A 12013-nucleotide genomic window follows, 5' to 3' on the forward strand; every position below is an offset into this window, starting at 1 on the left:
CTTATTAAATTGTTAAAAATGAATTTGTGAATTGTGTCGGCTGGCCTTGTCTTCACGAAAGGCGCCATCACGACCGGGTCCGGTTTGGGGTCGTGACAATTTTATAAGAGATTTTTACATTTCTATACACTATATGAAACTATATTACCCTCCCTACTCAAGTTTTACTATAATTATATTTTATATACCCAATTACCATTTATGTACATTTTAAAGGAATTAATGATAATAATTAGTGTCCTAAAATTACTCTAACATATCTTTCACTCCCCCACGTTTCTCTCTCCACATCCCCTCCCCCTCCCCCACGTATCTTGCACCCACCCACGATTGCACCATTGACAACCATTAAAAAGCTTTGAAACTTTGAATTCGAATTTGGGTTTTCAAAAAAATATTATTTGTTTGAATTGGATGTTGTTGCAAAGAATTGAGAATTCTCTCTACGTCTCTCTCTATCTCTCAATCCCTAATTTCAGTAATGTAAAGCAAAGGAAAAGAGACCATCAATTCTACCATTAACAACCATTGAAAAGCTTTAAAGCTTTGAATTCGAATTTGGGTTTTCAAAAATCATTATTTATTTGGATTGGTTATTGTTGCAAACAATTGGGAATATAGTTTGGAGTTTATATCTCAATTTTGAGGGATTTTGGTGAAGATTAGACTTGATTTTGGCTGAATTTCAGATTGAAACAAGAAGAAGAAGAAGATGTGATATACATTATATTAACGAAATTGTAGTAAAATTGTAGAAAAATTGTATTATGTTGTTTATATATTTTTCTTTTATTTATTTAACTATTGTATGAAAGTTGAACAACATTGTATTAAAATTATATTTAAGTTGTATGATATTGTAGTTATATATAACTGAGTAGAAATAATGTATGAAAGTTGTAGATAAGTTGTATAATATATAATTAGTTATATGAAATTTATTTTTACGATGTATAAATCGGATACAAAATATACAAAAGACATATTGTATAAATTTTATATAAAATTTGTATTTAAGTTGTATGTTATAAATGTGTAAATATGTAAAAGTTGTAGATAAGCTCCTACCATCAGTTGTGCAATACTCTTTTGTCAGTTTTGTATTTGGTCAAATAGACATCTTTCTAGAGTCATTTCAATCATAATCTATTTATAGCATTGATGATATAAACTTTATGATTGATGCTATTTCTGATATCCTTTCACTGAATAAATGAATTCTTATATGTTGAAATCAAATGTTAATCCAAGTTCAGAGATGTTTGCTCCACACCTCAGAGACTTTTATTTTATGTTTCTGTATCTAGATACACTTGTATGAGAGTAGTATCCCAGAATATATCATGATTTCGGATATCTGAAACAAGAGTGGAAAATTGTGTTATTTGACCATGTTAAAGCAGTTGGCAAACAAAATAGTTGGTCGGGTTACATTTTGGACTAGTTTTCGAGGTCAACTCTTTTGGATTTCGGCACACAACAATGTACATGGGTTCCACTCCCTTGGGTATTCTTTCTTGATAATGTTTTGCTTTTGTTGCAAAAGTAAAAATAACATTATATATTGCTGAAAAAGCTGGGAAAGTTTCTGCTTTTAGGAATTTTTCAATGTTATCATCCACCCTAATATAGCCTAAGAGGTTTGAGAGAACTCTTACTTTATGTCTGTCTTTACATAATACTTATTGATGTTGTCTCTCACTAAGTTGGTAATTTGCACCTACTTTGGATAGTTAAGAAGACTAATTATGTAGATATTTTTTTTGATTAGTAAGGTAAAATCTTATAAATGTGTCAGCATGAAGAATATGCTGGTAGGAACCCAAATTGTCTAATTTGTGATACTCGAACTTACGTTAGTGTATTTAGTAGTTTTGAGCGTATGGTCCTTTCTGAATGTGCTCAATTTCTGCTAATTATTGACAAAGTTATTCTCCATTGTTCAGCAAAGATTGGTGACTGCAATTAGGAGCTGATACTGCACAAAAGCAACTATCAAAGTCTATTTTTGGTATTGTAATTGGAAGTAATGATATAATTAAATTCACTTCTATGCAAGATCTATAACTTCTGCCGAAGCTATGGGGAGAAAGAGAGAATCTTGAGAGAAGAGGGGAGAGAGGAGAGCAAAAAAGAAAAAAAAGTGTAACTAAATCCCTTGATTGAAGGCACAAATAATGGATTGGGAGTCTTTTAAGGTGGATTGTATATATTTCGTAAATAAAACTTGTTTATGCCGGATAATTAATTAAACATGGACATTAAGAATAATAAAGTTTCAAATAGTGTATAGGAATGAAAAAAATCCCTTTTATAAAATATCTATTTTTTTTCTTTCCCGAGCTTGATCAATTTTTTTCATTTTCAAAAACGTAAAAACTATATAACAAATTTTTCATTGCAAACGTAAAAACTATATAACAAATTTCAGTAATGTAAAGCAAAGGAAAAGAGACCATCAATTCTACCATTAACAACCATTGAAAAGCTTTAAAGCTTTGAATTCGAATTTGGGTTTTCAAAAATCATTATTTATTTGGATTGGTTATTGTTGCAAACAATTGGGAATATAGTTTGGAGTTTATATCTCAATTTTGAGGGATTTTGGTGAAGATTAGACTTGATTTTGGCTGAATTTCAGATTGAAACAAGAAGAAGAAGAAGATGTGATATACATTATATTAACGAAATTGTAGTAAAATTGTAGAAAAATTGTATTATGTTGTTTATATATTTTTCTTTTATTTATTTAACTATTGTATGAAAGTTGAACAACATTGTATTAAAATTATATTTAAGTTGTATGATATTGTAGTTATATATAACTGAGTAGAAATAATGTATGAAAGTTGTAGATAAGTTGTATAATATATAATTAGTTATATGAAATTTATTTTTACGATGTATAAATCGGATACAAAATATACAAAAGACATATTGTATAAATTTTATATAAAATTTGTATTTAAGTTGTATGTTATAAATGTGTAAATATGTAAAAGTTGTAGATAAGCTCCTACCATCAGTTGTGCAATACTCTTTTGTCAGTTTTGTATTTGGTCAAATAGACATCTTTCTAGAGTCATTTCAATCATAATCTATTTATAGCATTGATGATATAAACTTTATGATTGATGCTATTTCTGATATCCTTTCACTGAATAAATGAATTCTTATATGTTGAAATCAAATGTTAATCCAAGTTCAGAGATGTTTGCTCCACACCTCAGAGACTTTTATTTTATGTTTCTGTATCTAGATACACTTGTATGAGAGTAGTATCCCAGAATATATCATGATTTCGGATATCTGAAACAAGAGTGGAAAATTGTGTTATTTGACCATGTTAAAGCAGTTGGCAAACAAAATAGTTGGTCGGGTTACATTTTGGACTAGTTTTCGAGGTCAACTCTTTTGGATTTCGGCACACAACAATGTACATGGGTTCCACTCCCTTGGGTATTCTTTCTTGATAATGTTTTGCTTTTGTTGCAAAAGTAAAAATAACATTATATATTGCTGAAAAAGCTGGGAAAGTTTCTGCTTTTAGGAATTTTTCAATGTTATCATCCACCCTAATATAGCCTAAGAGGTTTGAGAGAACTCTTACTTTATGTCTGTCTTTACATAATACTTATTGATGTTGTCTCTCACTAAGTTGGTAATTTGCACCTACTTTGGATAGTTAAGAAGACTAATTATGTAGATATTTTTTTTGATTAGTAAGGTAAAATCTTATAAATGTGTCAGCATGAAGAATATGCTGGTAGGAACCCAAATTGTCTAATTTGTGATACTCGAACTTACGTTAGTGTATTTAGTAGTTTTGAGCGTATGGTCCTTTCTGAATGTGCTCAATTTCTGCTAATTATTGACAAAGTTATTCTCCATTGTTCAGCAAAGATTGGTGACTGCAATTAGGAGCTGATACTGCACAAAAGCAACTATCAAAGTCTATTTTTGGTATTGTAATTGGAAGTAATGATATAATTAAATTCACTTCTATGCAAGATCTATAACTTCTGCCGAAGCTATGGGGAGAAAGAGAGAATCTTGAGAGAAGAGGGGAGAGAGGAGAGCAAAAAAGAAAAAAAAGTGTAACTAAATCCCTTGATTGAAGGCACAAATAATGGATTGGGAGTCTTTTAAGGTGGATTGTATATATTTCGTAAATAAAACTTGTTTATGCCGGATAATTAATTAAACATGGACATTAAGAATAATAAAGTTTCAAATAGTGTATAGGAATGAAAAAAATCCCTTTTATAAAATATCTATTTTTTTTCTTTCCCGAGCTTGATCAATTTTTTTCATTTTCAAAAACGTAAAAACTATATAACAAATTTTTCATTGCAAACGTAAAAACTATATTACAAATTTCAGTAATGTAAAGCAAAGGAAAAGAGACCATCAATTCTACCATTAACAACCATTGAAAAGCTTTAAAGCTTTGAATTCGAATTTGGGTTTTCAAAAATCATTATTTATTTGGATTGGTTATTGTTGCAAACAATTGGGAATATAGTTTGGAGTTTATATCTCAATTTTGAGGGATTTTGGTGAAGATTAGACTTGATTTTGGCTGAATTTCAGATTGAAACAAGAAGAAGAAGAAGATGTGATATACATTATATTAACGAAATTGTAGTAAAATTGTAGAAAAATTGTATTATGTTGTTTATATATTTTTCTTTTATTTATTTAACTATTGTATGAAAGTTGAACAACATTGTATTAAAATTATATTTAAGTTGTATGATATTGTAGTTATATATAACTGAGTAGAAATAATGTATGAAAGTTGTAGATAAGTTGTATAATATATAATTAGTTATATGAAATTTATTTTTACGATGTATAAATCGGATACAAAATATACAAAAGACATATTGTATAAATTTTATATAAAATTTGTATTTAAGTTGTATGTTATAAATGTGTAAATATGTAAAAGTTGTAGATAAGCTCCTACCATCAGTTGTGCAATACTCTTTTGTCAGTTTTGTATTTGGTCAAATAGACATCTTTCTAGAGTCATTTCAATCATAATCTATTTATAGCATTGATGATATAAACTTTATGATTGATGCTATTTCTGATATCCTTTCACTGAATAAATGAATTCTTATATGTTGAAATCAAATGTTAATCCAAGTTCAGAGATGTTTGCTCCACACCTCAGAGACTTTTATTTTATGTTTCTGTATCTAGATACACTTGTATGAGAGTAGTATCCCAGAATATATCATGATTTCGGATATCTGAAACAAGAGTGGAAAATTGTGTTATTTGACCATGTTAAAGCAGTTGGCAAACAAAATAGTTGGTCGGGTTACATTTTGGACTAGTTTTCGAGGTCAACTCTTTTGGATTTCGGCACACAACAATGTACATGGGTTCCACTCCCTTGGGTATTCTTTCTTGATAATGTTTTGCTTTTGTTGCAAAAGTAAAAATAACATTATATATTGCTGAAAAAGCTGGGAAAGTTTCTGCTTTTAGGAATTTTTCAATGTTATCATCCACCCTAATATAGCCTAAGAGGTTTGAGAGAACTCTTACTTTATGTCTGTCTTTACATAATACTTATTGATGTTGTCTCTCACTAAGTTGGTAATTTGCACCTACTTTGGATAGTTAAGAAGACTAATTATGTAGATATTTTTTTTGATTAGTAAGGTAAAATCTTATAAATGTGTCAGCATGAAGAATATGCTGGTAGGAACCCAAATTGTCTAATTTGTGATACTCGAACTTACGTTAGTGTATTTAGTAGTTTTGAGCGTATGGTCCTTTCTGAATGTGCTCAATTTCTGCTAATTATTGACAAAGTTATTCTCCATTGTTCAGCAAAGATTGGTGACTGCAATTAGGAGCTGATACTGCACAAAAGCAACTATCAAAGTCTATTTTTGGTATTGTAATTGGAAGTAATGATATAATTAAATTCACTTCTATGCAAGATCTATAACTTCTGCCGAAGCTATGGGGAGAAAGAGAGAATCTTGAGAGAAGAGGGGAGAGAGGAGAGCAAAAAAGAAAAAAAAGTGTAACTAAATCCCTTGATTGAAGGCACAAATAATGGATTGGGAGTCTTTTAAGGTGGATTGTATATATTTCGTAAATAAAACTTGTTTATGCCGGATAATTAATTAAACATGGACATTAAGAATAATAAAGTTTCAAATAGTGTATAGGAATGAAAAAAATCCCTTTTATAAAATATCTATTTTTTTTCTTTCCCGAGCTTGATCAATTTTTTTCATTTTCAAAAACGTAAAAACTATATAACAAATTTTTCATTGCAAATTACAATTCAAGCTACACATCTCATGGATGTATGGATCTCAAATAGCAAGTTTTCACTAAATTAGTTATTAGCACTTAAAGTGTTATAAAATAAGAGGGTAAATTATAATACTAAATATTCTATAATATAACTCATATGTAGATATCCCCTATATTTTAAGATTAAATATTTACACCCAAATATTATAAAAATTCTATACACATATATATAATGGTGTTATCTCTATTTTTTTTAAATCAAAATTTTAAAACCTTCGTGTCATGAAAATCTTGCATAATATAACGCTCAATCTCACTAAATGAATTTGAAAATTCGAAGCGGAATAACAAAAATTCAAACTAGAATAAAAAGATGAGAATGTCTATTATTTAAAGTTAGAGGATGAATTTGATTTTCAAAGTAAAGTTTGGGGATGTAAATAATTTTCACTCTTTAGGTGGGAGAGTACCTTCTTTTTATAGCATATATATCTAATGTTTGTCATGAAATTAATTCCGACTATTCAAATTTCAAATTGAACATTCGATAATCAATTAAGGTAATGAATTGTAAAACCTAAAATTTCTTAACGTCAAATACTTATGGCTATTAATAGAACTATTTTAATGCTACAAATCTGGAAAAATCAAAGTAAATTGAACCAAACGCACCTAATTACATTGACACGTTTTTCATGGAAAATGTAAACAAAGAAGACATATCGCAAACACAAGCTAACATTCAATAAGGTAATCCCCAACAATTAAATATTCATATTTTTTATTTTATTTTTAGTTTGTTTATAAAATAATAAATTTTTATATTTAAAAATAATTAAATTTAAAACTTTTCATTTTAATTTTAATAAAATATAAGTATTTATGATTTATTTTATACTATAAGTTTTATAAATCTTTATTTTTTAAAATTTATACACGTCAAATAACATCACATAAATTTATACAATGAAGTAATATTTTGCTATATTGACATGCAAAAGGTAAGATTAACATTAGATAAATTGATATGAATGGAGTGGACTAGAAAACGTTTTTTTTTTAATTTTAAAATAACGGAATCCGTGGAGTATGATTCCATGATTCTCTCCCAAATGTACTGAACTTTTCCCTTTCTCATTTTTAGTACAAACAAACAAATCCCATAAATATTGAAGTCAATTTATTAGTCATGGATAACTAACACGGATAAGGCTGACACATTCAGCTGATGATGTCAATTACACCCCCCAACAAATCCCATAATCTTTCTTGTACTCAAATACAACTACTGAAGTTCCGCGTTCACTTTCATAGTTTTCTTTAAGAATTTGAACAGAAAACAAATTTGCAGAGAGAAAACAAATCAAGAAAATGGGCACTGAGGAGTCCAAGAAACGCCCTCTTGTCTTTGCTTACTATGTTACTGGTCATGGTTTTGGCCATGCCACTCGAGTTGTTGAGGTCCCTTTATCTTTTTTTATTTAGTCTAAAAATGTTATCTTTAGAATATTTTTCTGTTTGTTTTGGTGGGTGACTCTTTCTCTAATATTTGATCACTTGGGTTGTTCTTGATCTTGTTGCTTCATCTGATCAATGATTTTTCTAGAATTGGAGTTGCATGTGATTTCATTACTTTGATTATCTACTTAGTTACTGAGATAGGGAGGTGAACCAGAAAAGAACTGTTCTTGATTGGTGACTTTCATTTGACTTTTTGTTGGAAGTGTTAGCAAGAACCAAAACATATGTATATTTTAGGTTTTAATAATTTCAATTGGCTTATTAGACAAGTTTGCAAGGTATTTCCTCTGTCCCAATTTATATGTAACTAGCCACGAAGTTTAAGAAAGAAAAGATTGTGAAACTTGACATTTGTGTGTCTATAAATCTATCTCGTAAGATGGAAAGTTCAATGTTAAATTGTTTCTAAATATAGAAACATGTCATACCTTTTGTGACAAACTAAAAAGGAAAGTGTGCCACATAAAATGGGACAAATGGAGTATGGCAAAGGGAAATGGGGAATGGTGCAATTGTTTAGTTAAGAGCAAAAACAACTTTTCATAACAATAAGGGCACTGTGAAAATGCAGTAATATATTTGTCCATTCTTAGCAAAATGAATGTAAGTGCACTGCTGTCCCCATGGTTGTGCTATTTCAATAAATGTCAGGGTCCCTCGAGTGTTATGATTTCATAGTATAATTCTGCTGATGATGGTGCATCAGAAGATAGTGCAATTGCCCTGCTTGTCGGTTGTGGCTTAAATCCTTATTCATTGTCTTGCATTAAAGAAATTGATTTCTATCTCAATGGTCTTGATCTTTTTGCTGCTTAGGTGGCTAGAAATCTCATCCTAGCTGGGCATGATGTTCATGTCGTCACTGGTGCACCTGACTTTGTCTTTACATCTGAGATACAATCTCCTCTGCTTTTTCTTCGCAAGGTCTGTTGTGCTCCCTTGTTGAAGAATTCCTAATTTACTTCTTTTTACTATTTTTAAAATTATATTATATTTACAGGTATTGTTAGATTGTGGAGCAGTTCAAGCTGATGCTTTGACAGTGGATCGTCTTGCCTCACTGGAGAAGGTATACCCGCTTCCATTATAGTTTTTCTTTGTTATATTGTTAGATGAGATATTATGCTTGCCTCTCTTAATTGTTGAAATGTTTAACTTTGTTGCTTTAGTATTCTGAGACCGCTGTTGTACCACGTGCATCCATTTTGGCAACGGAAGTGGAGTGGCTGAAATCCATCAAGGCAGATTTTGTGGTAAAAGAATTGCTTCTCTTATTTCATCAAGAACAAATTAAAAGTACTTTGCTGGCCTTCTTTTACTTCAATAAGTTGCCCGACTTTTAGACTGCTGTTACTAGTTACTGGTGTTAAATAGATACGGGAATGTAAAAGTGAATAGAATAAACGACTTTGTCTTAGCATATTTTTTTGTGAAGTGGTCTTTGTTTTGTATAATAAGAATGTAGGAAAGTATCATTTCTGTCTTTTGGAATCTTCGCTTAGGAGATAAACGACCTTGTCTTAGCACTACTTTTTTGTCCGCTGATCTCTGGGTTTCCACTATAAAGCTGCTTGTTCATAGTTATACCGGCAACAAAGAAGGGAAATATTTTCTCTTATTTCAAGAAAGCGATTTTTGTCTTTTCTTGTTTATGTCTCTCTAAGGGATTTGGAGGGCACTATATGATGTTTACACTATGTATTGTGGAAACAGGTATCAGATGTTGTTCCAGTTGCTTGCAGGGCAGCAGCTGATGCTGGAATTCCATCTGTTTGTATCACCAACTTCAGGTTTTCACTTCTATTCCCTTTTTACTTCATATCTTCCTTTTCCTTTTCTTTTTCTTTTTCTTCTTTTTTTTTTTGGGTGAAAAGGAAGTGTGAATAACGATACGACAATTATTCAGGTAATAAAACTCCAGGTGAGATACGCCTAGCATGCTTCTTTAGTTTGAGATTTAGAACGGGACAGCCATATTACATCCCACATACTTTTAAGTCATGAAAACTATTTTTATTAACCTTCATAAGCTGTTGATGCTGTTATATGTGATGTGGGATTCCTTTCAATTGGTGGACTATGTCCTTTTGTTGGTTGTCATTATGTCCGTCCACAAGATCAAAGTTCAATAAATACATCTTATATATCTGCCATTATTATTTCTTGTAGCTGGGACTTCATCTATGCTGAGTATGTAATGGCAGCTGGAAATCATCATAGGTCAATAGTGTGGCAGGTGAGATCTGAGAGCTTAACCATCTCCTGCTAATGTTCATTCTTTAGCTTGATAATCTTATGATAACTCTCCCACTGTTAACTTTGTCATGGTTCCTGATTAATTATGAGATGTGAACCTTGTCCAAGTTTTACCTACAGTTTATTTCAGTTTAATCATATTCTTCCAAAATGTTAATATCTCTTCTTTTTGGTGGCGTTATGTCTAATGCAGATTGCTGAAGACTATTCTCATTGTGAATTTCTTATTCGGCTGCCAGGATACTGTCCAAGTATGTTGGTGTGCCACATACCAAAATGTTGTTTTATTGGTTTTCCTGCTCTTCATCAACTATAGCTCATTACGTAATTGCTGCAGTGCCTGCTTTTCGTGATATAATTGACGTGCCATTGGTTGTAAGGAGATTGCACAGGTCTCGCAAAGAGGTCAGGAACAGAATGTTCACTCTTTATTTGAAAGAGCTAGAATAATTGTGAAAATTTGTAGCTAAAGATGTTAGTTTATTCTCATTATCATAGGTGCGGAAAGAACTTGGAATTGGGGAGGACGTGAAGGTTGTTATTCTGAACTTTGGTGGACAGGTGAGTTGACTAGGCCATCTAGTAAATATATCAACAGTGTATAAGGTTGTCAAAGAAACTTTGGCTGCGGAACTGAATTTGGTTGCTACCTTTGCTTCCCCTTTTTCCTTGAAAATTTGCCAAGATCGCTTATCATCATGTTCTTGTTCCTTAATCCGTTTGACTCTTGTGTTTAACTTCGATTTCGATATTGACAAGTGGTTTAACCATGTTTGGTTCAGTCCATGATCTTTTTTTGAGAAAGGGGGTTCAGTCCATGATCTTGGTGCTGTAAAGTACGCGATATTGATTTGCGAATTAGAAAGTTCAGTAATATAGTTTGATAAGGCAAACAAAGAGTAGTTTTCACTATTACCATTACTTACCTGTTCCAAAAAAAAGAAGAGTAAACTTGTCAATAACAAGATGAAGCTATAACATTTTCAGGTTGACGGAAAACATGATAGTAACATGTGAATGAAACATACTCCCTCCCTCCCTTCCTCCCATTTAGTTCTCGACTAGTTTTAGATATTAGTTTGACTCGGGTATTATAGAAGTGGTGCTGGAAGAAAATATTAAAACAAACATTTAAAAGTTAATTTGATCTAGGAAATATCACATTAACATTAATTTGATCAGTTAATTGTACTTGAGTTGTTGTGGAAGTTGTATAAAATGATATAATTAGTCAATGGTGTCAGCTAACTTCGGATGTCCCAAAACAGAAATTGTGTTGTATAAATTTTGAAAGTTTATCTTTGCCATAGCTTTCCAGACTCATTACCATTTACAATACGGAAAAGGGTCAAATATACCCCTCTACTATCGGAATTGTTTGAACTTACCCTCCAATTCACTATTTGGTCAATTTAGACCTTACCGTTATACTTTGGAGCGAATTTGCCTTATTATTAACGGAGTACCACGTGGAAGCTCCTTATTAAAAAACCCACCCCAATGTTATGTACCCGACTCACAAACTCACCAACCCGTAAACCGGACCCACTACCTTACCAATTTTTAAAACCACTTAAATAATCCCAAAAAGAACTCACCTAACCTGGTTATTGGGATAAGGTGTGAGGCTTTTGCTCACCTAACCGGGTTAACCATAGTTCTAATCCAAACCAAACTCTTGCTCCAGCTGTGATTTGTGGCTAACTAAATCAGTACTCGGTTGAAGTGAAAAATAAGCTAGAATTTATTTCGAGTCGATTCACAGCTTGCTCGGAGGCTGTCAAATCCAGGGAAAATGACATTCAAGAGGAGGAACGGGGGACGTAACAAGCATGAACGCGGACATACAAAGTTCATCCAATGCTCTAAGTGCGGCAAGTGCTGCCCCAAGGACAAAGCCATCAAGAGGTTCCTTTTCAACTCCTTCACCTCAATTCCATCCAAAACC

The 12013-nt window shown here is 31.5% G+C and overlaps 1 protein-coding gene across 2 annotated transcripts in view; it reads left to right on the forward strand.

The window, feature by feature from the left end:
• The first annotated feature begins 7435 nt into the window (after positions 1-7435).
• LOC107764455 (L-arabinokinase) overlaps positions 7436-12013 on the forward strand; it is a 34378-nt gene continuing 29800 nt past the window's right edge. Inside the window, exons 1-9 of one of the 2 annotated variants that reach the window (XM_016583021.2) lie at positions 7436-7749; positions 8626-8733; positions 8810-8878; positions 8979-9062; positions 9523-9599; positions 9979-10045; positions 10259-10316; positions 10403-10470; positions 10564-10626. In XM_016583021.2, the coding sequence (XP_016438507.2) occupies positions 7660-7749; positions 8626-8733; positions 8810-8878; positions 8979-9062; positions 9523-9599; positions 9979-10045; positions 10259-10316; positions 10403-10470; positions 10564-10626 (684 nt within the window). In that variant the 5' untranslated portion in view covers positions 7436-7659. Of the gene's footprint in view, positions 7750-8625; positions 8741-8809; positions 8879-8978; positions 9063-9522; positions 9600-9978; positions 10046-10258; positions 10317-10402; positions 10471-10563; positions 10627-12013 lie in introns of both variants that reach the window. The other variant, XM_075253524.1, reaches the window with a different exon arrangement.

The sequence above is a fragment of the Nicotiana tabacum genome, chromosome 1 (genome assembly GCF_000715075.1).
Source record: "Nicotiana tabacum cultivar K326 chromosome 1, ASM71507v2, whole genome shotgun sequence".
In the NCBI taxonomy this organism is placed as follows: Eukaryota; Viridiplantae; Streptophyta; class Magnoliopsida; order Solanales; family Solanaceae; genus Nicotiana; species Nicotiana tabacum.